Source organism: Takifugu rubripes, chromosome 19, assembly GCF_901000725.2.
Source record: "Takifugu rubripes chromosome 19, fTakRub1.2, whole genome shotgun sequence".
Taxonomy (NCBI): Eukaryota; Metazoa; Chordata; class Actinopteri; order Tetraodontiformes; family Tetraodontidae; genus Takifugu; species Takifugu rubripes.
The window spans coordinates 10,120,747-10,144,699 of NC_042303.1; the positions used below are offsets into that span (position 1 = coordinate 10,120,747).

The 23,953-nt window shown below is 52.7% G+C and overlaps 1 protein-coding gene across 6 annotated transcripts in view; it reads right to left on the reverse strand.

Annotated features, from left to right (window-relative positions):
* cacna2d2a (calcium channel, voltage-dependent, alpha 2/delta subunit 2a) overlaps nucleotides 1-23,953 on the reverse strand; it is a 79,751-nt gene that overhangs the window by 24,630 nt on the left and 31,168 nt on the right. For 5 of the 6 annotated variants that reach the window (XR_003886069.1, XM_011613965.2, XM_029827048.1 and 2 more), the window contains exons 4-8: nucleotides 18,155-18,214; nucleotides 8,639-8,683; nucleotides 5,918-6,056; nucleotides 363-494; nucleotides 216-273 (exon numbers count right to left, since the gene is read on the reverse strand). Coding sequence is in view for 5 of the 6 variants with exons in the window: in XM_011613965.2 (XP_011612267.2) it covers nucleotides 216-273; nucleotides 363-494; nucleotides 5,918-6,056; nucleotides 8,639-8,683; nucleotides 18,155-18,214 (434 nt within the window). In the remaining variant the exon portion in view is untranslated. The remainder of the gene's footprint in view (nucleotides 1-215; nucleotides 274-362; nucleotides 495-5,917; nucleotides 6,057-8,638; nucleotides 8,684-18,154; nucleotides 18,215-23,953) is intronic. The other variant, XM_029827049.1, reaches the window with a different exon arrangement.

The following is a 23,953-nucleotide window of genomic DNA, read 5'->3' on the forward strand; positions in this document are numbered from 1 at the left end:
TACTTTACAGCGAGACAGTGAGAACATTCCTGCATTGAACAAAAAAAAAGCGCCTCTGGAATCTCGCCGAGGAGGTGACGCACGCGCCCAGAGGTGTTTCTCACGCGTGTGAATCCCAACAGTTCGTCACAACAGTTCATCACAGTCCCACAACAAGTTAAATCTGAGCCAGGAGGAGGCTTTAAAGAGCATCTACGGGGGGGGGGGTCTCCTACCATGGTCTCCTCCGGACGTCGTACAGGTCGATCTTGTTGGGCGCCCTCCACGGAGTGGCTGGAAGGGGGAGAGAGAGAGAAAACCAGTTAAAGGCCACTGGGATGTGGGGCCGAGCGTTGGCCAGCTGGTGCCGAGCGCGTCCCTACCCGGGTAATACCGCGTCACTCCGGTGGCGCTGCCGAACACCTGCCAGCGCAGAGAGCTGTCCTCCCGCCGGTTCTCGATGAAGACCCTCTCCAGAGCCTGGGTCCAGTTCAGCTCGTTTAAAATGACGGGAGCTGCCGGGAAAAAACCCTCCGGTTAATTCTTAATCGCCTCCGTTGGGCTCGTGGCGTTAGCATCCTGCTGCATTCAGTTCAATTCAACTTTATTTAAAACGCTTGTGTGGCAATCATTGCGGTCATCTGTTATCCCCCCCCGCCGACACCCAGAGCCTGACCCCTCAGACAGGGTCGCAACCAACCAACAAACAAACAAACTGCCTTATAATGGGGAGAAACCTTGAGGAGAACCAAGCTAATTACAGGAGGGAGGGCGCCCCCTGCTGATGGTTGGTGGGTCTCCTACGTTTCCGTGTCTGATAATGATCTTTCCTTTCTTTTCAGCGCGACTCTCAAACTCAGAGATGAACCCTCTCCCAGAACAACCTTGTCCTCAGGAGCAGCAGGAGGACGGACGGACGGCCGGAGGCAGCCCACCCCCTGAGCCGGACCCCGGTCACGTCTAGCTCATCTCTGAGCACATCTGAGATGACTTTGTGGCGGCACGAAGGAGCTTCTGTACGTTTTTACATAAAAACCACGTCTGCCATACGTGCACAACCCCGCTGCTGGGTGCCGGGGTGGCGGGGGCGTCTGCCACCCCGGCGGTCCGCAAAAAGGATTTATGGTTGTGGAGGGAAAATGTTTATCATCCAGTCAATGAGCAGCAGATTCATTTAAATGTGCAGACCGTTGGTGACGGACAGGAAGCGCCGCGTCAACGACGGCGTGCACTTGAGCACCGGCGCCTCTGCTATCAGGTTAGGATGTGTTTTTGTTCCCGCTTGTACGAGGAGATTATCGCCGGGCTGAGCCGCGCATTTCAATTTCATCTTTGTGGCGCGGTGCTCGCAGGTCAAAGAGCCATCAGATCAGCGCGAGCACGCGTTATCCTCAAAGCACGAGCGGCCGCGGCGGGTCGGCGAGCGGCGGCCGCTGTGCGCCGAATGTCGGGTCACTCTTGTCCAGGCAGGCTCCGGCTCTGACCAGCCAAGGGCAGAGAGACATCCTGACACCCCCCACGCGGGACCAGCAGCACCCTAGTAACATGAACTTCATAAGTTCATGCATGACCTTGACCTCCATATTTAAAAAACCTTTACACACCAACTACATCATATCTGGCCTTGACCTTAATATGACCTCAACACTACCCTAAAAGCCCAGCAGTTAGGAGTCAGGAGGCCACACACACACACACACACACACACACACAGGTGTTCTGTACAGAGATGGGGCCGTCACAGATAAGGGGACACAGCCCGCTAATTCCCAGTGATTTATTCAGCAAAGATATTCCGCGACTTCTTTGGACAGTTGATAAAAAGACAAATTTCCCCCGGGGGTGAAATATGCTCACGCAGGCAGACGGGGCCTCCGAGCGCCGTGTTGTGCTCATCGTTCACGTGAAACGCGTCCCCCTCTGATATCTTTAAAAGGTAATTCATCAGTGCGCCGCTCCCCTGACATTTAAAGCACCCTTGGCTTTACCCTTTTATGCAGCAAGTCTGCACACCAAGTACAGAGACAATTATGAGCGGAATTTATGGAGCATCTCCCTGCAAGATAATTCCTCAACCTCCCTCCCTCATGCCAACGCCGCTATCCTGTGACCCCCCCTCCACCAAGCTCACCGGCTCCCATTATTCACGCTGATATATTGGAGATAAAGAGCCTTCCACACCAATACGCTTTGTATTAATCCATCATTAAATAAATAGGTTGGTGTGTTTACAGGAGGCACGTTGGGAGAAAACGGCACTCGCCAGAAATATATGCTGGCGGAGCATAAGTGCTTCTACAAGGAAGCCATAAGGGTAATAACTAGCGCTCTTAACTGAGCTATAACCGTTCGAGCTGCCTCGGAGCATCTACATATTCCCCTAATTGGGGGTGGTGATCTCTCTGAGCCCCAACAGTGCAGGCGGGGGCGACTCTGACACAAACACAGCCGGTTCGGAGGCAACATAGTTCTTATTGTCTTATCTTAAAACAAGTTGTTTCCCCAGATACTCGTATCTGCTCATCTCCTCCTACTGGAGGTGTGATATGGAATCCCTGCTAATTTCTGTGTCGGTTTGACAAAATGGCGAGATACCACCTGCCCCAGCGGTGACGTACATGAGATTATACAGGACTAAAGATGTCATTGAACAGTTTAGAGGGGGTCCAAGCGCTGGGCCAGCTGCTGGCTCTGCATCTTGAAGGGCATTTCCTCTGGTGGCCTGGCTGAACCTTTTCATCCTGCAGAGAAAACAGCACCGACGGAAACTGGCACCGGCTCTCAGGTCCACCGGGACGGCGCCAAAAAAAGGAGAAATGAAAGAACCTCCAGAAGCCGTCGCGTAAAAACCCAATTTATGCTCTTCAATGCCCCCGAAACTGCAGGAGCAATGCATTATAATTAAAAGATGGATGGCGGCTAACGGCTGCCGCGCTGCCGTTAGCATGGTTGAATTTGTCATCGCGGGGATTTTTGCAAACTGGTAATCTCAGACGATGAGAGCCAGGAGACAAACGGTAAACTCTCTCCAGAGTGATGACTGTTCACAGATAGAGGAGTCACTCTGCTTACACCCCCAACCCCCCTTTATTTTTTTAAAGAAATAAACACACAAAATGTAATTTGCGAGCTTGGTGGTGAGTGAAGTGGGTTTTTGCTGTGCTGACTGTTCTAATTAGCGTGCGGGTAAACGATAGTGCCCCTTCACTGGGCACACACACTGCAGGGGTGGATGGGTGGGGGGGGGCAAAGGCGGAGCCTGTAAAATCAAGAACGACGGCGGTCTTCACACAGCCTCTCCGACTTTAAATTCCTCTCCACTTATCCTCCCCCTCTCTCCCCCTCTCTCTCTGCTCCCATTTTTCTAGTTCACAAATCACTTTCTGCCCCCCCACAAACATTTAAATCTGGTTTGATGTTGAGGGGGAATGAGTTGATGGTGTGAGTCGGTTGACAAGAAAGCTGGAAGGACCTGGGAGGCCGTCTGCGTGCACCAGCACCGTGCACCAGCACCGTGCACCAGCACCGTGCACGGCCGCAGGCAAAGGTTCCATTTCACAGCTCAAGATTGGCCGCCGCCCTCTTCAAAACGACAACAGCGCCGTGAATTAAACAGACGACATGGAACAGAGGGGCGAGGCCGCGGCGTCCCGGGGACCACTGGCAGTGATTGTTGACCAAAGCTTCTAACGAACCTGCCGGCAGGTTCGAATGTCGCCCGTTCACAACGATGTGGAAGACTGAAGATAAACAGGAACATGTGATCCAACACCGCTCCTGGTGAAGTCCTGAGGCCCAACGCTGCCACCTCCGTCCTGATTCAGGTGTGTGTGTGTGTGTGTGTGTGTGTGTGTGAGCAGAGGAGCTGCTGAAGAACATCATCTGGATGAAGACCTGTTTGTTAGCACAGCACTGTTTATCTCCTACCATCCAACATGGAGCCTTTTGGTCTTATTTTAGTGCCCAAATGCTCCTGAAATAAGCCTTCTGGTAGTTTAGCAGACACACGTCAAGATTTGCTGCTAGCATGCTAACAGTGTTATACACTGTTGAAAAGCAAAAAGCTGTGTTACATTTGATCAGATCAGTTTTCTCTGGACCCCCCCCCCCCCCCTGCGAGTATCTGAAAAATCCAATTCCACAAAGAAAAACAAGCTGGAATTACAAAATCAACCTGACAAATGTAACTTTAATGGAACACGTCTTCGTAGTGTTGTTGAGTGAGTGTGTGTGTGTGTGTGTGTGTGTGTGTGTGTGTGTGGGGGGGGGGGGGTTAATCACTCTCTGCCTAATTCCTGAGTGCCGCTCTTTCATCTGCTCCCAGTTAGCCATTCCCAACCATTCAGCTCCGACAATCAAGTTTGCTCACAGACCCTGACGACAATAGCAAAGTGACAAAATGGCGCTCGGCTGCGGCAAATAACGCAGCGTGCGGCGGATTTAAACTTCAAATTGAATGAAAGGACTTCCCACATTCACGGGTGGATTTCTCCCTTCCCTGCTGGGAACAGTGGCGGCTCACTCCCCACCCCCGCCAGCGTCGTCATCCGCTGCAGCCGCGGCGCGGCCAGGACTCCTGCCTTTACTGCAGATTTACATTTTTAATGTGTTTTTATTTCAGAGGCGGCTGAATCTGCTTTAATATTCGCCATCGTTCCTCAGCAGGATCCTCCCAAACCTACAAACCTCTAAGGAGCGTTACTGTGGAATCTTCGAGATTACTTTTGGGATTAGATTTGCTTGGGCCTCCACAACCACCACCTACGGCCGTTTGTTCCTCCGACGTCCCCCCGTTTATGAGCAACGCTAATTAGAAGAAGGGGGGGCTGAATGTTTGACCCGAGCTAATTAGAAAGTTTGCGGACTTGGCGGCAGGAATCAGCGGTGAGATAATGAATTCTAAAATGCTTCATTACGGCGCTCAGGGAACTCTCCATCTCAATAAACGGACACGGGACCTCGCAGACGAATCAAACGGGGACGCGGGCGCCGCCTCATTTAGCTTCTGAAAGGATCACAATAAAAACGCTTTAACTCTGCCTCCAAATGGTTTCTGTCTGCCCCCCCACATCTATCCAGCCTTCTCCAAGGACGTTTTTGCTGTGACCGGCATCCCAAATATCCATTTTCTGCAGACGTGCGCGGCGACATCAAAAATAAACGCACTCCGGCGTTGGGTCAACAGCAGCACTTTAGCAGAACCTGAGATATTTATTTATTTATTTATGTGACAGCGATAACAGACGTTTGTGATGGCGCCGTCACAGAAATGGGGTCTGGTTTGGCTCCCGGGGCAACAGATCAGGACCAGGTTAAGACCCCCCCCCCCAATCCCCGTTGTGCCACCTTCCTCTTCTAGACGCCGCCGGCCTCAATCACGCACGTTTTATTCTCATTATCTTTAGCAACGACGCTGCTTCACACTGGCGGCGGCGACAATGCGGCGGCCTGATTGCTCTATTGTGAGCCGACCGCCGTTTCTGACACCTCCTCCCTGAGCCGAGAGCTCCTGGTTTGGAGGCACAGCAGCGAGGGAGGGGCGGCGGTGACGGGGGGGCCCCTGAAAACCACGCTGACCTTCACCCTTCACGCGTTGCAACGTTGTTTGATATTGGGAATGACGGACAGGAGGTTGTTCCTCCAGCTGGAGGATCAGTGAGAGAGGAGAAGGAGAAAACATCTCATCTTCATCATTGGGGAGGGGGGGTCTAAAAGGTCTAAACGCCGGATCGCGCCGCAGCTGCCCGACTACTGTCAGGAAAGGCTTTTCCCAGATCTGCTGCCGGACGCCAGCAGTCACCCGGAGGGACTGAAGCTGCGGCAAATTCCAGCTGGGGGAGTTTGCAAGGACGACGTCGCATTTTCCCAGAAACTAATCTGCTGATTTGTGGACAGCCAGAAGCACCAGGTGTGCCCGCTCCTCCCGCCGTGTACTCACAGCCTTTGTAGATGTCTGTGGGAATCTGGACGGCGCTGGAGGAGTAGTTGACCTTGTTTTTGAAGTTGGGATCGTCCACGAACTCCAGCTCCAAAGACGGCGCGCTCTCCAGCGGGTTCTCTTCTTCCCCGTCCTCTGCCTGCAGGCGTGCACGCACGCACACACACACACACACACACACACACACACACACACACACACACACACACACACACACACACACACACACACACACACACACACACACACACACACACACACACACACACACACACACACACACCTGAATCAGCACGAGTGAAAAGTGGTTTAAACGTGTGAGGATTTAGAGTATTTGTGGCCCTGGTTCAGTTGGTGCAGCAGCTAATTAGTGTTTTATTATTCCTGTGTGCAGGAGGGAAGAGTGTCAGACATCAAAGGCAGTCAGCGGAAATCAAAGGCAAACCTGGCATTTAAGCCTTTTATCGTGATACGTTATCACTGGCGTGCGATCTGCCGCCGCTCCCGCAGGACGAAGCGATTGTGCTACGTGAAGTGAAATGGCAGCGAGATAGAAGCCGACTCTTCGGCGCCACTTTATTCGCCTGTTCCAGATCTGATTCCGGCGCTCCGTCTTCGACCGTCGCTCAGACGGGCGTTCTTGGAGGACGGGCCGCCGCTCTTTCATTTGCAGGCGCACATTCAGGCGCTCGCCGCAGCATTAAAGCGGACGGTGGCGAGCGGCAGAGGCGCCGCCGGGACACGGCTGCCTTCTAATGAAGCCGCGCGGGTTAAACGGATCTGACGCCATTAAAAAAACAGGTTTGTTTTCGGGAGGAATTAATCAAAACTCGTGACCGCCTGGGAAAAAAAAAGAGAGAAAGATTGATGGGCCGACTTTAATTGACTATTAAAATGCAATTACAAGCTGTTGCCGGGTCCAGCGCCGACGCTCACGTAGCACCGAACGGAGGAGCAACAGCTTTTATACGTAAAAATTACAGACTGGGAGCAGAAAAAAGCCACAATTGTGGCTCATTTCATTTAAAAAAAAAAATGACCGGACGTGCTTTGATCACTGCAGTTCTAAAACACTAAATCTGAACATTTTTAAGAGGCTTTAACAACACCAGAACACACACACACGTGCACGCGTGTGTGTGTTCTGGGCGTGTTTTCTGACTCATGCAGCAACACAAAAAAGGCTCAAATCAATACTTTTCTCTGCTGGATTAAGTTGATTTTTGCGTTGTAATAAAAGTTTCTGAGGAGCAGAAAGAAAACCTCTTCAGACCTTTAAAAACACCAATAATGAGTCGACTGTTGCTTCTATTTGGCATTCAAATAAAAGTTTTGCTATTATTTCCACGCGCAGCCTCGGTTTAAAGGCCCAAACCTGTTAGCTGACGAGGTTAGCGACTTTTAAACAGTGACGAGCGCGAGGGTGAGGTGTTTGTTTATCACCCGCTCCGACACCAGCTCTGTCACCGCTGTCAGACATGCCCCCCCCCCCCGACCACCTCGCCTTCCGTCTTCAGAAGGGCCCAATCATAATTAAGCGAGGCGGCGTCTAATTAGCAGCTGAATAAATCCACACAGGAAAGACTGATTGGTTCATTTTCGGCAACCATCCACCACCTGTTTTGCTTGATTCATTACCCAATTTGTTAATTTCATCTCCACTTTTTCGAGGTTTAATTAAAGTCTGAAGGGGCCAGAGATGACACTCGAGCCCCCCCCCCGGGTCGGCCCGATGTGTGAGGGATGTCACCAAGGTGCCGGTTCCACCTTAAATCACTGTTGACTGAAATAAACAGCACATGTGCCAAAAAAGGGACATTTGGGACAAGAGGAAGAGTCCAGGACAGGTAGCGAGGAGAGGAGACAGGTGAGGACACAGGAGACGCAGCTCTGACCACTTACCTGTCCTGTAGGAAATGTACGTCACCCTTCTGGTTCCTCGCCGCTCTGATTGAGTCCTAATCGAAAGTGAGTGGGGAGGGGGGGGGTAAAAACTGGCTGGCGAGGTTTCGGGGGAAGAGGAAGGACCTCCACCCGACCTCTGCCCGCCGTCTCCGGGCGGCGGGGTCTTGGCGAGGCGGGGGTCAGGAGCGTGCGCGGCGTTAATGATGACTGATGCTCTCCAATTAGATGTGCTGACAGGCCCTAAAGCGCTGAGTCATTAATCACAGGAGCGGCGTGCACGGAGAGAAAATCACACCGTGATTTATTGCCCCTCCGCCACCTCTCTCTGCCCCCCCCTGTCTTCTGTGCTCTGCTGATCGAGGGAGGGGGGGGTTGCATTCTTCCGCAGGGCCTGATTGATCAGTGGGCGCTGGGCGTGCACGTGACCCGTCCTGGGCATGCAGAACCACCTGTGCGTCATCCTTCATGCAGTTCTCATCGGTGGGACGCCAGCGTCTCGCGTCTCGGCCGTCTCAGCGCGTCCACCCGTCTGTGGGGGGGGGGGGAAGCAAACGTCTGGGGGAGGACAGCCGACGCCGTCGTCACATGCACGCCGGCCCGCCTCTGCCCTGTCACATCAACTCACCGTGACGCGGCGCCACCTCGCTAATGCACACGGACAGCCCACAGGCCCGTGACTACGGGGAAGGAGGGGGAAGGGGGGGCAGGAGGGAGGTTGCAGGGGAAAGGGTGGCGGGTAAAGCGGGTAGGGGTAGCGGGGGAAGGGGTGATCAGGCAGGCGGGTGGGAGATCAAGAGCGGTCCGTACTGTACTCACATAGTCTGAATCCGCTTTGGAATCGTAGTATGAAATGGAATTCTCCTGTGCAGAGAAGAAGAGCGGAAAGAGGTGATGAGAGAAGGTCGAGCAGCGTCCGCACGGTGGCCGGACTCCTCCCGGTGGCGAGCTAGAGAGAAGCGTGGTTATATTCCATCACACCGTCCAGCATGAGAATATAATCAGCAACACAGGAGGAGCGTGATGGAGAACCATGGCATCTATTGGGCCCGATAGATGCCATGGATGCGGCACATGTCTGATACTGTGGGAGCGCCTTCATGTGCGGGAGTGTGTTGAATGTGGGGGCCTGTGAGGAGGCGATGGCATGAGCAGTGAGAGGAGCGGAAACCCGGACTGGGAGTCTCCCCGGGAGGCGGAGCAGCCTCCGTGGGGACCAGAGGAAGAATGTGGAACCACCCAAACGCCACCCCTGAGACCCAGGAATGGGCCACGTCCCCGACCGTTACCCTGAGAGGAGACCCGCCCTCGTGCTGAGGGGAAGGGCGGCGAGCGGCGGTCACAAGGCCGGCCTCATTGTCATGAGTGTCAAATGCTGGCTGGGGGGGGGGGGGGGTGCCCTCCCAGGGGCGTGACAGTGACTGACTCACCGTCACTGGGAGAGCTGGTCAGCTTATTAACAGGAACAGCTGCGGACTGTTAAAGATCATTATTAAATGTGTTTACTACAGTAATAAAAGATGCAAAATGGGAAATCTAAAAGGTTACAGTGGAGAAAAAGAGGCCAAATACACCTGTTATAATAAAAACACAGCGGTTAAACAGAGCAGATATCGTCCGGCTGGGTTAGCGTGAGGCTGCTAAGCTAACGGACTGGTTACAGTGGGAAGGAGGGGAGCTCATTTCTCTGACCTTTGACCTGTACTGGTGTAAAACCAGTTCTCCACCATAATATTCCAGCGCTCTTTTCACCTCTGCCTCTGTAAGTCTTCCCTCTATCCCTCTCATTCCTGTGGCAGCAGCACCCCGCGACCAGGGTCCTGGCCGGCCGCCACCGCTAATGGGAGAGGCGGTCGTGAGCTCGTCTCGGCTCCTGGCGCGGTGTGGTCGCTGACCTCAGGCGCGCGGCTCCTCTCTTTGGGTCGTGGGGAACGAGCCTCGCCGGCGCGGGCGAAAGGATCAGAAGTGAGGATGGAAGGAATAAACGCCGAACGAACAGCGATGAGTCGAATAACAGCTTTAGGATGGTCGGGGGGGGGGGCGGTAATGGATGAAGTGAGAGGAGAGAAATGTGTGGCAGAGGCTGTGTTAAGATGGAAGTAGCTAAAAATAGCCAGTGAGTCTGCAGATAGAGAGAGAGAGAGAGAGAGGGCGAGAGACTATAGCAGCAACAGGGGTGGTGTGTCTGCTCAGACCTGTCCCACCGCTGTGGCTGTGCAGCTGCCCACAAATCAACCCTCACTAGGACAACAGCTCCATCACCTGATTACTGCAGTACCCCCCCCCCCCCAGCACTGCGCTTCAGGAGTAATAACAATTCAATGCAATGCCAAAAACCCGGCCGACATCGACACACCTTTAATGAATGCGCTGCATATGGCAGCGGCGCCGCGCTAGCTGGTAGAGGTCATCCCGACTGTGACGTCCCTCCAGTGGAGATAAGGCGACGCTGCTCTGCGGAGGCCGGCAGCTGTTTATCTGACACGTATCACAACACGTGCACCACATTCATCACTGCATATATCAATGATAATAGCGTCGCACAATCCCTCGCCACCGGTCTCATCGTAGCGCTCTTAAAGGGTTCTGGAGATTCAGTCCCTGTTTCTGTCTTCTTTTCTTTCTTATTCTTTACAGCTTCACGTTGGCCGATGTCATAAATATTGTTATTTTTATTGTTTGCTGCTCGCCTGGAACACTGAACTTCCCCCCACAGGTCACGCAGGCAGCCTGGCAGGTGGTGGCGTCCTCGGTGGCCGACGCCCCGCGAGCGGTCCCGGCCATCTGCTGCAGCCGGTGGTCGCTCTGGACGGGTTAGACGGCCATCTGACAGGACGCCGGACCAGAAACGACCTCATCTATGACTCTCTTGTGACGAGTGACGTGACGACATAATGATGCTAACGTCACTAAGGCTAAGGCTAACACGTGCTAAGGCTAACACCTGATCCGCCCCACTACTGGGGGGATCTGAGCTCCCAATTTGAGGTGTCAAATTACGCTCTGATTAGGATTTTTGCTGATCCCTGAACACCACCAACGACCTTGGCCAGTTTCAGCTCCTACTGTTGTCGCACATGCTAACAGAAATACTGCTCAGAAAAGCGGCCCAGATTCCCGAAGCGGGATGGTTCTCATTATTCTTCAGTGGAGCAACATTAGCATTATACCCCTCCTGCTCTCTGTGGCTGCGCCTGCACCGGTGGGGCGTCCAGACTCGCTCGCCACTGGTGCATGAAGACACACAAAGTCTGAGAAAGTCCCTCTGACATAAAGTGCTATCAGTAAATTAAATCTATCATGCTGACTGGACCACAAATCCCAAACAGCAGGCAAAGACTGAGGTCAGCTGATCAACTGCCGCCCCTCCCTGCCATCAATCTCCAGCCTTCCACACCTTTATCTCATCTACCTTTCCTCTCTCTGCCTCGTCTCTCGCTCTCCGGGCCCTCTTATCTTCATCTTTTGCGGTCTCTCCATCCTTGGCACCTGCCTCCCCTTGCTAGTTTCTGATTTCAGCAAAAGCAGCAATGTGTATAGGTAGGATGCCTCCTGTTGCTATAGAAACTGCCCCTCTGCTCCAGATCACAATGTGCACGCCAAGGCTTCAACGTCAGATTCTTTTTTTCTGTCCAGATACGCGTCTGTTTTTCTCTTGTCTGTCAAAAGGCCCGTCTGTCTGTGCTGCTGCTGCTTGTATTACACATTTATATGTCACTCAGGTGAAGAGCACCTGAACATATCGTTTATCCCACCGACCCAGTCTAAGACCAGTCCTGATCTTTAGATCAGAGTCCTGAATTATAATAATCATTTGTAAAGTTCCAGTAAAAGTAAAAGCTGTGCCTTGTGTGTGTGTGTGTGTGTGTGTGTGTGTGTGTGTGTGTGTGTGTGTGTGTGTGTGTGTGAGCTCCCAAGGGGACTAAAGAACTGAGGTTTTTTTCAACATTAGCACTCCTCTGTTAGATTTATGCTAGCAGACAGATGTTTCTAGAAACTCCCGGGGCCTCATTGAGACAAATTCTCATCCACTTTATCCTCCGACTTTCTTCGTCCAGCCTTTCTCGTCAAATAAAAAGTTGCTTTTCATTACAAACGTATCACTAAGCTCGCATCACATGTGAATGCAAGTAAGCTAGCAGCTAGCGGCTGACACCTCTCTCAGACCAACTAGCGTAGCGAGCTTAATGAAGGATGATGACAACCCGGTGCACCGTGGAGGCGGCTGCACGTTGGGGTGTGAGGGCGAACGTGTGTCGGTGGCTGGAGGTAAATCTTCTTTATTTGAATTCAACAAGCAGCCTGAGACAGCCTGACATTTGAGTGTGAGACAAGCGCTCCATCACGGGTGGGGACAGATTACAGTCATATTCCTATCTCCTCTGGACACCTGCTAATGATTTTCTAATTACAGAACACACTCTGGGCCTCCACCGCGCCCCTGGGTGTGCACGCAGGCATGCAGAAACAGAAACACACACGCCCTCTCTCTCCTGGCCACAATCCCCTCGCAGTCGCTCATAGATCCACTCCCTCTAATGGAAGCTGACATTATATCAAACACAATAAAGGATTTCATTTAGTGCTCCTCGTTAACCTGGGGACATTGGCCCATCGGGGGGGGGGCGGCTCACTCGCACAGCCTTCCTAAGTGTGAAAATGCACTCACAATTCGATTCACTTTTATGAAATCTAAAGAGAGGAGGGGAACCTCTGGGAACAGATGCTTGTTCGCCACCATCGGGGGCTAATTAGCTTAGCTCAGTGACTCCGTGGACAGGAGGTTTGCATGTGACTCTAAAACGCCTTTGATGGCTTTGATCCCGAGTTACTGCTAAAATTCTCTCTTGCTTTTATTCAGGAAGTCAACTTCAATAGAGCCTCTAAATGGACGCGGCGACCCTGGCGAGAGGTTCGCCATCACTGAAGCTCCTCTCAAGCTTCTCTGGGTGGTTCTGGTGTCGTCTCAGCTCTTTAGGCCACACAACCCCTGCCCCCCCCCAGCTCCTCCCTTCTTCCTGTTGCCACTTCCCCTCAGTTAAAGCCGTTAGATCATGCTGAGAATATTCCGGCCCTTTGATAAGGGGAGGGGGCTCTTTGTCCTGCTGCACTCTGGGTAACGCTGCTCTCCATTGTTGGCTGACAGGGCTCTATTGAGCAGGAGGTTTTAAAGCTGATAGCATCGCTGCGCTGCGCGGACACAGAACCTGATAAAAAGCCTATCCGACATGACACAGGCGTGCGTGCCTCCCGACACCCCCCCCCTCCCCAATCTAATCATCAGGTGACGAGAAAGAGGCGCCGTAACACCAAATAAAGTCAAACAAGATAAAAAGGCCATGGTAATATGAACACTATCACGGGGCTCCAGCGGGTTTGATAAACCCAACACAATTATACACAACTGCACGCCGTCTGCGGCCGGGACGACCAATCGCAAGCAAACGGGCGCTCGCTGCTCCGGACCAATCAGGCGGCAGCTCGCCACGCCGCAGCGTTCCCCGGCTCCACTCTTCCTGGAGGGCGGACGGCGTTTCCTCCCAATTTTCGCTGATGTTTTGCAGCCATTTTGCCACCGACGGGCCATCGAGCGCTGAGAAGTCGCCACCCCCCCCCCTTAGAGGCTGACTGAGAGCACCCGATCAGCAATCAGCAGCGGCCAAAGGAAACCTGTTATTTCCAACCCCGTAATTATTTCCATCAGATGCTCCGCCGTCCCCGCCGGGGATTTTAAGCATTCAAATGACAAAGAGCAGCCCGCCGCGGCGCGTCGGCGGGCAGGAAACGGCAAACGGGAGACAGATACAACACAAGCCGCCCGTCAGTCACACCAAGGCCCTTATTTTCTGACAGCCTGCGGCTAATAAGCGTCCTTCAGTTGGGGAGGAAACGCGGCTTTTGCGACGCTCGTCGGAGCAGGATGCGTTTTCCTTTCCCGCGTAGACGCGGCTAATAGCAGGAAAACACGTTTGTAGGAAAAGAGGAGAACGTGTAATAAAGAGGAGGCTGTCGAGAGGGTCCAGCAGCACCTGAATGAGAACGTTTCACGGGTGGTGGCCGCGTGCGGAGCTCGGTAAATCGAGCTCTGCAGCATGGCGGACTGGATTTCTCCAACTATTGATTCCCATCTGCGGTGAGACTGGGGGGGGGGGGGAATCGATCGGCGGGATTTAGACACGGCTCCGCTCTCTGAACCCCTCTCGCTCAGTGCAGCATCACCTTTAGGGAAAGAAGGAAAAACCCTGAACTTTTTCTCTTTCTGCTTCACCCTGCCTCGTTACGCCGTTTTACTGGAGCGTTGCGAGAATCGCCCAGTCGGCCAGAAGTCCTCCTGGCTCAGCCGAGAACAACATGAGTTTTGAAGAGGTCTCTCCTGCAGCAGCAGAGGAGCATTTTGGGTAAGATTCACAATAAAAACGCCCCACGAGAGGCGTCCAAGAGAGCGGCGGCGTGGAAGGGAGAGACAACAAAAAGGACATTTCTACCTTTGGAGAGTGCCACTTAAAGCAAATTACAGCAGTCTGCAATCAAGACGCTGAAATTACCCAACCGCTGGGTCGCCACAGCAACCAGAAGCCCGTTCAAAGAGGCGGGCAGAGCAGAGAGGGCGAGGAAATGACAGACGGAGCGAGACGATCGTGCAGAGAGGAGGCGAAGGTCAGCGAGGGAGCGGCCGGAGCCGCGTCTCTTTCTGCATTCGTCGGGGCGTGGCCCCTCCTCGATGCTTTCCCCTCCGACGGCGAGCAGATGGAAATGCGTTCCAGAGATCTGGATTTAGCGATATCACTGTTTAGGAGTTCCATTACGTGCTCGGTGGACTGCAGGCGCTCCGTCTCGGCCGTGAGGCGGCTCGAAGAATAACAATGGAAACAGATGCAGTTTGTGTGTGATCACACAAGGTGACTGTTCACGGATGTTAGCAGTGAGCGCCGCACACGGAAAGAAAGGCCCTTTTCTCGCCGTTTTCGCTCCCGCAAATTTCCAGGCTGAGATGCAGTTGCGTGGCGCCGGCGTCACCCCCCCCCCCCACACACACACACACACACACACATCGACTGACAGCGACAGATCTGAAATTAAAAAACACGCTCACAATTAATGTGGGGAAAAAAGATGAGGGTGAAAGGAAGAATTTGTGGGAAATGCTTGGAAAGGGGCTTGACTTGGGTGGAAAATGCCCCCCCAAGGAAGACATACATAGGGGAGAAACAACAGGAAATATTAAAAGTAGCGGAAAATGAAAGAGAGTGAGGCGTCGCTCCATTTCTGTCTATTTTTACCAGGATCTGAATTGGAATCTGTCAAAGGCAGCCTCATAAGACTAATGTATTCTGTGGCTAATGGAGCTGCTAGCTTCAAGGGCCGCGCTGAGAGTCACCACAGCCATTCTCACTCATTTCCTCTGAAGGGCCAATTATCTCAAATAGAGGCATTATGAAAGGAGCCAACTTGGTCAAGTGAACAAACCTCACGAGTCTCTAATCTGAGACCCATGCGCGTGAGGTCACGTTGCACCTCTGAGACGACCTCCCGTGGCCTATAGGGGGCCCGCTAAAGGGGAATGTCCTGTGGCTGGTGTGTTTAGGCATTAACGGGTTAAAAAGAGAGCTGCCATACGTTGTTCTGGGAGTGGGCGGCTGACTGGAGATGAAGAGAAGGAGTCAGAGCGAGAAGAAGAGATGGTGTTGTCCTATGATGAAAGGCTTGATTGATTAGGGACTGATGATTGCAGTAAATGGCCTGGAAGATAGCTCCATCCCAGTTTCCCTTTTTCCTCCATCTCTTACCCCCCCACCCCCACACACTCACTTGCTTCCTCTCCCTCTCCCCTCCCTGCCTCTCTTTGTCACCCACTCTCCTTGGTTTCATCGTGGCAGCCCATCATCGCGGTGCCTCTCTCTCCCCCTAATGGCACAGCTATTAGCGCTAATGCATTTCAAACATACAGCAGCTGCCACACCGCAATCTGACGGAAAGTGCACGTCTTCAACCAGCCTCTGTTCCTCCTTTGACGCAATCTTGTCCCGTCGTGTTGCTCCACATGTCAAACCTTCATCCGCGACACCGCGGCCATCATCAGGGTCATGGCTCAAACGCGCCGCCGATGCTAACCTGGTGGCGGAAAATGGAACCAATTCTCTCCGTGTGGTTCAGACGTGGTGAACCAGTTCCAGTGATCCCAGGGGCTCCAGACTATCTCAGAGTTTTCGGTTTTGTCAACCTGCTCTGGTTCACAAGCTTAAATGAGGACAGCCAGAGCTCAAGAGACCTTCCAGGACGATCCCTCAGGATAGCCGGTATCGTCTGCCGGTACGTTATGTTCCGTACTTGCACTCAAGAATAAAGCTATAATCAACCAGGCTCACGCTCTTGAGCTACTCGGGGTTTCCTAATGTGTTGCAGTTGCCTTTTATTACTCTGCTGCTTCGTCTTATAGGGGTCCTAAATGGGATTTTCCAGATACGCAAAGTTTCCCTTAATCCGCTCTGCATGTAAACATTCCTGAGTCCGATTCATTGCGCAATCGCACAGGGAATCGGCTCAAGCGGCGGCGTCTGCCAGCGGTGCTGCCGGTTTCCCTTTATCCCCGGGAGAATCGGACGGCGGCGCGGGCCCGTTGCCGACACAATAGTCGCACGTCGCCACGAGACGGGTGCCCGACCTTGAGGAATCGTCGGCAATCCAACACTATAATGTCTTTTTCAAGCGCCATTTAATTCCAATGGATTCAAAATCCTCGCCGACCGACACAACAGGTGTTACAATCAACACTTTGACATCCATAATGTCCAGCAGTCAGACTGGTCGGATCAGAGAGAGAGATCTGGCTCCTATGGCAACAGCTGGGATGGCAGCCGCGGCGAGAACCAGACGTGTCATTGAGTTTGGGTGATGTCACCACTTTGGCGACGAGAGCAGATGGGCTGATCCGGGTACCGAACCCACCGTTAAAATAAATAGCAGCTCGCTGGCAAACGCGTTACCCCTCCCCTGAACCGCACCGGGCCGCGCCCACGCACGCTCGCAGGGATCCCGTCAGAACGCCCGTGCACAAACACCTTTTCTCCCCGCCTGACAGACGGCTCCGCCCACTAGTTTAAGACCCTCGCCGTTCCCGCTAATATGCCCAAAGAGCGCACAGCCCTAATCTAATTAGAGTGTCAGTCAGCGGAGTGTTCAGCCAAGGAGAAATTAGGAAAGCACAAAATCTACCAACAAGAAAATCTCAGCTCACACATGTGGAGCCCATCTTCCTCTTTCCTCCCCAACGCTCCCCGTACAGCCCCCCCCACGGTTCCATAGTCGCCCCTGCTGAGTTTCATTACCTTTCCTTATTATAAAGGCAAATGAAATCAGCTCAGATACATTATTAATGGAGGAGCGCCATTAGAATTCACTTGCAGCCGTTGCAACAATATTATATATTCCGACTGTTTTCACGCCTGATTAAAAACACACAGATAACAAAAGAGGGCGTGAATGTAATGAAGGAGCAGACGAGGCGGGAGGAGGAGGGCGGGAACGCCGGTGGAGAGGGGCGGATTCGCCATCCCTTCCACTCCAGGATGTGTCCACGCTGGCTCGGGCCGGGCGCAGGCGTGCGCGTGTGTTCCCCCCGTCTGAGGGAGGCGCACCTGAGCCAGGCGTCCCCCCGCCTCCGGCCTGACGTGAGGGGACAGCAGCGACTGCGTGACGCCGGCAGGTCCGTGAGGGACTCCGGCGCCGCCGACCCGGACGACTCCGCAGTGTAAGCGACCATGAATAGAGATGGACTCTGGCGGGAAGCCGCGCTCATAATTATTCATTTCAAATCAGTTAAAACCTGTTCTCAAACACCCCCCAGGAGCTGCCGGGTTAAAAATCCATTTGTAGGAAGTGTACCATGACAGTGAGCTCGTCTCCCTGGAGACGGGGAAGGGGGGGTGATATGACAGTAGGGAACGCGCCTGTGTCTGCTCGGGTAAGGCACGTGCACATGTGTGCATACGTGCATGCTCAAAGGGCGTTTCAACTTCTGCACAACCAACGTCGAGGACATTTCCTCTCATTTGACACAAAAATAAACATGTTTGTGGTGCATTAAAGGTTCTGAAGACATAAACAAATCATAATAATAATAATAATAACGATAATAATAATAACACATTATCGCATCATCGTCTGTTTTAACACTGTGATGCTGACCACATTGTCATTAAAGCATTCCGAGGAATCCAAGGGAAAACGATTATTGGGGGAAAACGATTATTGGGGTGGACAGATGATGGTTAAATAAACCAGATCACTTTGAAATAAACGAGCAGGGAAAGGAGAGCGAAGCAGGCGTCACATTACCGTCACGCTGTCCTGCCAAACGTGCTCCTTCTGCAGCAGCTCCGCCTCCTTCGTCAGTTTCTACACAGGAACAGAGAAACAGCAGAGTGAGGGGGGGGTCAAAGGTCAAAGGGACATTGATAGATGGGTAGGAGAGAGACAGGGACAGATGGGGTGGTCACTTTGTTCTCTTTTTCTCCCCTCTGTGGTTGGATAATAAAGTCTGCGCCCCCTGCAGGCCGGAGTATGACATGATCACACATGCAAATGCAGAATCGGGATGTCAAGAACCTGCATGAACGCTCCCGTCGTAATGGCCCTTCTCAAAGTTTAGCCATGGTCATTTTGCAGGATTGTGTGTGTGTGTGTGTGTGTGTGTGTGTGTGTGTTTGCGTGACCGAGGGCAGAGGCCCGTGGCCGTGACAGGTCAGAGCGCCGATCGCTAGAAATACCAGTGGAGCGCAGGTCTGAGGTGGATGCAGATCATTAATGTCTGACATTTGCTGCCTCGCTTCTTAAGATGGGGGCAGGTCCCCCTGATGGTGGTGATGTTGGGGGGGGGACATATATAAATTTGCAGCTATGCATGCTTATGTCATCATCATCATCATCATCAGCTCAGGCTCTTAAGCAGCTTAATATATGTGAGTCTCATATAGGAAGTCATTCAACTTGCAAATAGAGCAAAGTGTTTCTGCCCCCACCCCCACCCCACCCTGCTCTGTATCTAGGTTTCCCTGAGCCCCTAGGGGGCGGTCTCGTGCCCATCCCAGAATGCCACGATCAGTCCCCGGGCTCTTAAATGACGAACCCTATTTAGACTCCTGCTCATTCATTTGTGCAGCCGCGCCAAGTGAACCGGTCCTCGGCCACAGGAGGCTCTTTATCTCCCCCAAACACACGCAAGACATAAACTCTTATTATAGGAGAAGCTGTCCCATTTGTACGAGCGGCGCTCCGCCCACCGCGGACCCACAGGCCCTCCCACTCGCTGCCACACAGCAACAATGTGGCCGCGGACGCAAACATAACGGTCCAAATAATGATAAAGTCTCCTGGGTTCTGCTTCTGCCTCCGACTGAGCGAACCAGACTCTGACCGAGAACCCTGAAATTTATGCACTTGCACATGAAAACAATGCAAAGAGGATCTAATTAGCTAATTGAAATGATTACTAAACAGTCCATTTGAAAAGACAGTAATTGTGGGGCTTTTCATAGCCTTGCTAAAGGGCAGAGACACACAGATAATCTCCCGGTGAAACTATCCACATGATGATTTTCAATTAGGGATAAACACTCAGCAGCTCAGCAATAATCTTTGCAGCGTTTCCACTCTGAGATCAACACGAAAATGTAAGCTGGAGGATTTTTGTGTGTGTGTGTGTGTGTGTGTGTGTGTGTGTGACAAAAGCTGCCACGTGTCCCTGTTTTACTTCTGCTTAATTGCATTACGACACCACATCTTTCAGAGGAAAACCTCCTTCGAGATCGTCGATCAAGGCCCTGTTTTCCATGAGAATGGCCGCTCTGTCACTTCAGAGGATCCATCCGCCTTCTCCCGGGTAGCCCACACATCTTTTATTCCCCCGGTATATTTCCTCTGGGACACTATCTCCTCCCGAGCAGCTTAATGCAGTCCCCCCTGCGCCACGGCGGCCATGCGTCTTCGCGCCTCGCTCCTTCCTCCTCTGTTGGCCCAGATGGATGGGCAAAACAAACCGCCAATGAATCAGAGTGAGGGATGTGGGAAGGAGGGGGGCAGGGATAGATCATCTCTGCTGGTGGCTGGAGCCCAAGCAGCTTAGAGCGCTGGATGAGCACACTAAGATCAGCATAGTACAGTGCAGATAAGTTCAGGGCAGGCCCACACAACACGGCAAACAGCCCCGCCACGCCAGCAAGACGGCCCCGCCCACTAATGCCGCCGCCGCTGTATACCTGACACAGGACGAGTCCCGCTGTGGGAGGGGGGGTCACCTGGCAAGGTCAGGAACCGTAAACACAAATGCAGGATGGATGGCTTCACAGGAAAGGCCGTCAGGCACGCAGGCGGCGTACACGACGGCGTCCGCTGTCGTCCAAGCGCGCCGGCGGTGTCAACAAAAAGCTCAGAGCGGAGCGATTGGGATCTTTAATATTCATAAACCCTCCGTCCAGCGTGTTCCAGAGGAGAGCGGTTTCATCACTCCAAGTCGTGTTATTTTTGGGGGAATGCCGGCACACCGGGGACGGACCGCGTCGCGCCGCGGCGAGATTTGACTCCGGGTTGGCCGTTTGATTGCCGCAGCCTGTTGGGCCTTTCCGCTGAGCATTAGCTTAAAGGCCACTCGACACACCAACCTGTCGTCGGGACGCTCTGAAGGGACTCTTCAGAGCGTCCCGACGACGTGCACGCCTTCGCGGAGAGGACCCTTCAGGAGACACGACGGCCGGCGTGCGTGATTGCAGCGTCGAGTCGAGGCACTCGGCGCGCTCCGAGCGACCCCCCCGGGGAACGCTTTCGGTCACTCTGGGGACCAGAAGTCTGTGAAATGACACCGCTGAGGCCACTTAACCTTCACAGAGCGACTGGCGCGGCGTGGGAAGAGCCGCCTGATTGGCTGCCGCAGACAACGGCGGTAAACCCAAAATATTATAGAATCCTTGAGGATGCGTCCACGTTATGAAGACGCACCTTCAGCAGAATGTCCTGAAGGTCATATTTAGCAGAGTGGCGTGGGGGGAGGGGGGAATTTGGTCTGGTGAGTTTTGGGCAGAGTTGGACCTGGTGGAAGTGATGTAATCTGACCGGGACAGGATCGTCACCGGGTCACGTGTTGTGCGCTATAATGTTCTTTTTGGATGCAAAGATCAGGATTGGTTAATCCTTTTATTTTTAATCCAGCAACACTCAGCAGACACAGACTCGCTCCAGCTGTCAGCGGCTGATCTGATCAAGATAGTCCGACAACCGTAATCCCACCCCGTCTATATGGATTAATTATTCCTTCCATCATTCTAATAACTCCTAATTTTGCCATTTGCGTGACGTGAACTCACTCTGACGTGCACTTGGATACAGCAGAATCTCAGCATCTACAACTACTCGCTGGTAACTCATTAATCCACTCCAGGGAACTCACGGAACCGAATGGATTGCGTAATGAAAGTCGGCCTTTCCGGAACTACTACTTCTTCTCTTTCGTGAAAAGGCTCATAAGACGGAACATGTGTCCATGCACACCCTCCAGGGCGTAATAAGGCTACGGTGCACGGTTTTAAGAGTTGAGTGGACTGAGGATAATCTGAGCGACAGGAATGTTTCTCTATCACAGATTGCAAATAAAACGACCGGCGCGATTTTTAAAATGTATTTATTCCCCCCCAATGAAAAGACAGGACGCGACATCATCAGCAGAGGAGACGCGGCGTGATAAAGAGAAACGCCTGGCGTGCCCGATGGTGTGATTTTTAAGAGTCTCTGATGGGTTTGGGGCTGCGCGGCGAGCTGCGGTCATGCAGCGTTTGGCCCATTAGGGGGCAGCAGACGGAGCGAGGAGCCGCTGGAGCCTGTCAGGGCGAGAGCAGGCTGCTTTAAGCTCTTCATTCTGTCGTCTCCACTCGGCCGGGATTAAGGCCAATCACGGAAACCACTGAGTCAGAACCGGCCCACAATAACAGATGGAGGGACTTTCCAGTCCAGAATTTTAAAACATCCAGACAAACTCTTTCACCACCAACCCCCCTCCCTCCCTCCCTCCACCGTCCATTCCCCTACCTTCTTCTTTATCTCCCCGCTCTGCTTGACTGTTTTATCCTGCCATCATGTGGTGTAACTCCATTTCACCCCCATCTGTCTCAGTTTACTGCCCTCAAACTTCGGGCCCTCCACTTAACAACAGGTTAATTCCAACATCCAAACTTGAGAACAGCTGGACGTGAAGTTCGGCCGTGTCTTTATTGTTTGCATTCGGACTCCGAATGTTAAAGTCTATAATGTTTGGAAATAATGAGCCTTAATTCCAAGTATCTGGTTGGTTTGGCTGCTGGGTATTGTCGGCCTTATTAGCTGACAGAGGATCTGCAGGGATGGGTGGGAGACCCCCTCTTTGTTCTATGATCCAAACCGCCCTGTGGCGGACTGTTTGCAGAGGCTGGTGTGTGTAGCATGTATGAAGCTAATCCCTGCCTTTGTCCCCCTCTCACTCACACACACACACACACACACACACACGCTCCATAATCTTACCATTTCATGATGAAAAACGTTAACACTTTCTTTTGCGTTATCCCGCTCGCTCTCGATTGCGCTCCGTTTCCACGGAGACCGAATCTGGAGGGTGCGAGCTGTCACCTACCCGCGGCAGCAGCTTTTCAAACCCTTACAGAGGCTTTCGCGCCGGCCCCCAGAAACGCCGTATTCCCACTGTAGATTGCCAGCATTGTGCTGGAGCTTCTGTGTGCAGTTCAGTGGAACAAGAAAGGCAACTGTCTTTATTTTGGAACAATAGATTTGCTCTCTGCAGCAGCTGAACCCACTCAGAGAGGCTCCTCCAAGCTCCTGGAAATAATAGTCCTTGATCATCAGCCCTTGAGTATTGATCCGCCAGCTCGTAAGTTTATATCATAGATATTATGAGGACGTAGACGCCTTTGTTTAAAGTATAGGTGGCTGTTTAAGTACCCGTGTCTAAACAATATTAATTCTCTTCTGATCGGGGACATTTGTGTTTTTAAAAGCGACTCTTAAAAGACGGGGAATTTTCCTCATTAAACAGAGCGTTTTACTATTTGGAACAGAACAGCCACACTATCAGTCAGTGGAATAATTATAATTCCAGCTTCTCTCTTTCTGCTCTCCTATCACTTACGTCCAGGCTCACCTGTGCCGCCAACACTGCTCACTGCGCTAATTTGCAAAGAAAGGGGAAAAAAGTCAACTGCAGCAAATGCTGGCCGCCACGCGGGCGCGCGGCCGGCAGGGGGCCCAGGGGGAGGGGGGTCGGCTCTGTGGCATGTGAGCGTCTGCCTGGTCGACGCTCAATGTTGACGGATCGTCCCAGACGTGCCCAAACTTGCAGCCCGGCTTTCCCTGCTGCTACTGACATCATTCAGAGGGAACAGGGAGCGAGGGCGCCTGAAGGCACCATCAACTAAATAAAATAAGATTCAGATGTCTTGTTTTTCTCTTTGCAGCCCATAAGGCATCAAAATTGCAGGTGACTGAACAGGAGAAAATTGCAGAACCCGCCGTCTGGAACGAGCGGCAGGGAGACGCATAAATAAGTTCAAACAAACCCGGTGACATTGGGCTGCAAAGGAGAGGGGCGCACATCAGCTCCGGGCACATCAGCTAACAAGTGTGTGTGACTGAGTGAACGACCCAATCTCTTCCCTTCACGTCCTCAGCAGACTGAGGGTGGCAGATCAGAGTGAAAAGGCATCAATGAGCAGGGCTAATGTCGCCTTGATCAGGGGTCCACAGTGACACGGGCACGCATGTCACATCTTGACATTAATCAGAAGCTAAACACGCATGCACGAGGCGCGTTCTGGCGCCAAAAGGTCACCGCGGAAACGCACATACGCCGACGAGCAACGTGGGTCCTGAAACTGGGCGAATGAGAAGAGAGCGGCGAGCTACAACCACCTTAAACAGAGTTAATATTAGTTGGAAACGGGAGCAGAGAGCGCCAGACATCTCCAGCAGAGGCGAGACTGGCAGAAACTAAATAAACATGGGAGGGAGCCACTTTTCCCTTTTCCACTAATATTATCTCAATCCATCTTCCTAGCATCCTTTCAGCTCACTGCAGCGCGCTACCGTCTGTCTGCAGCT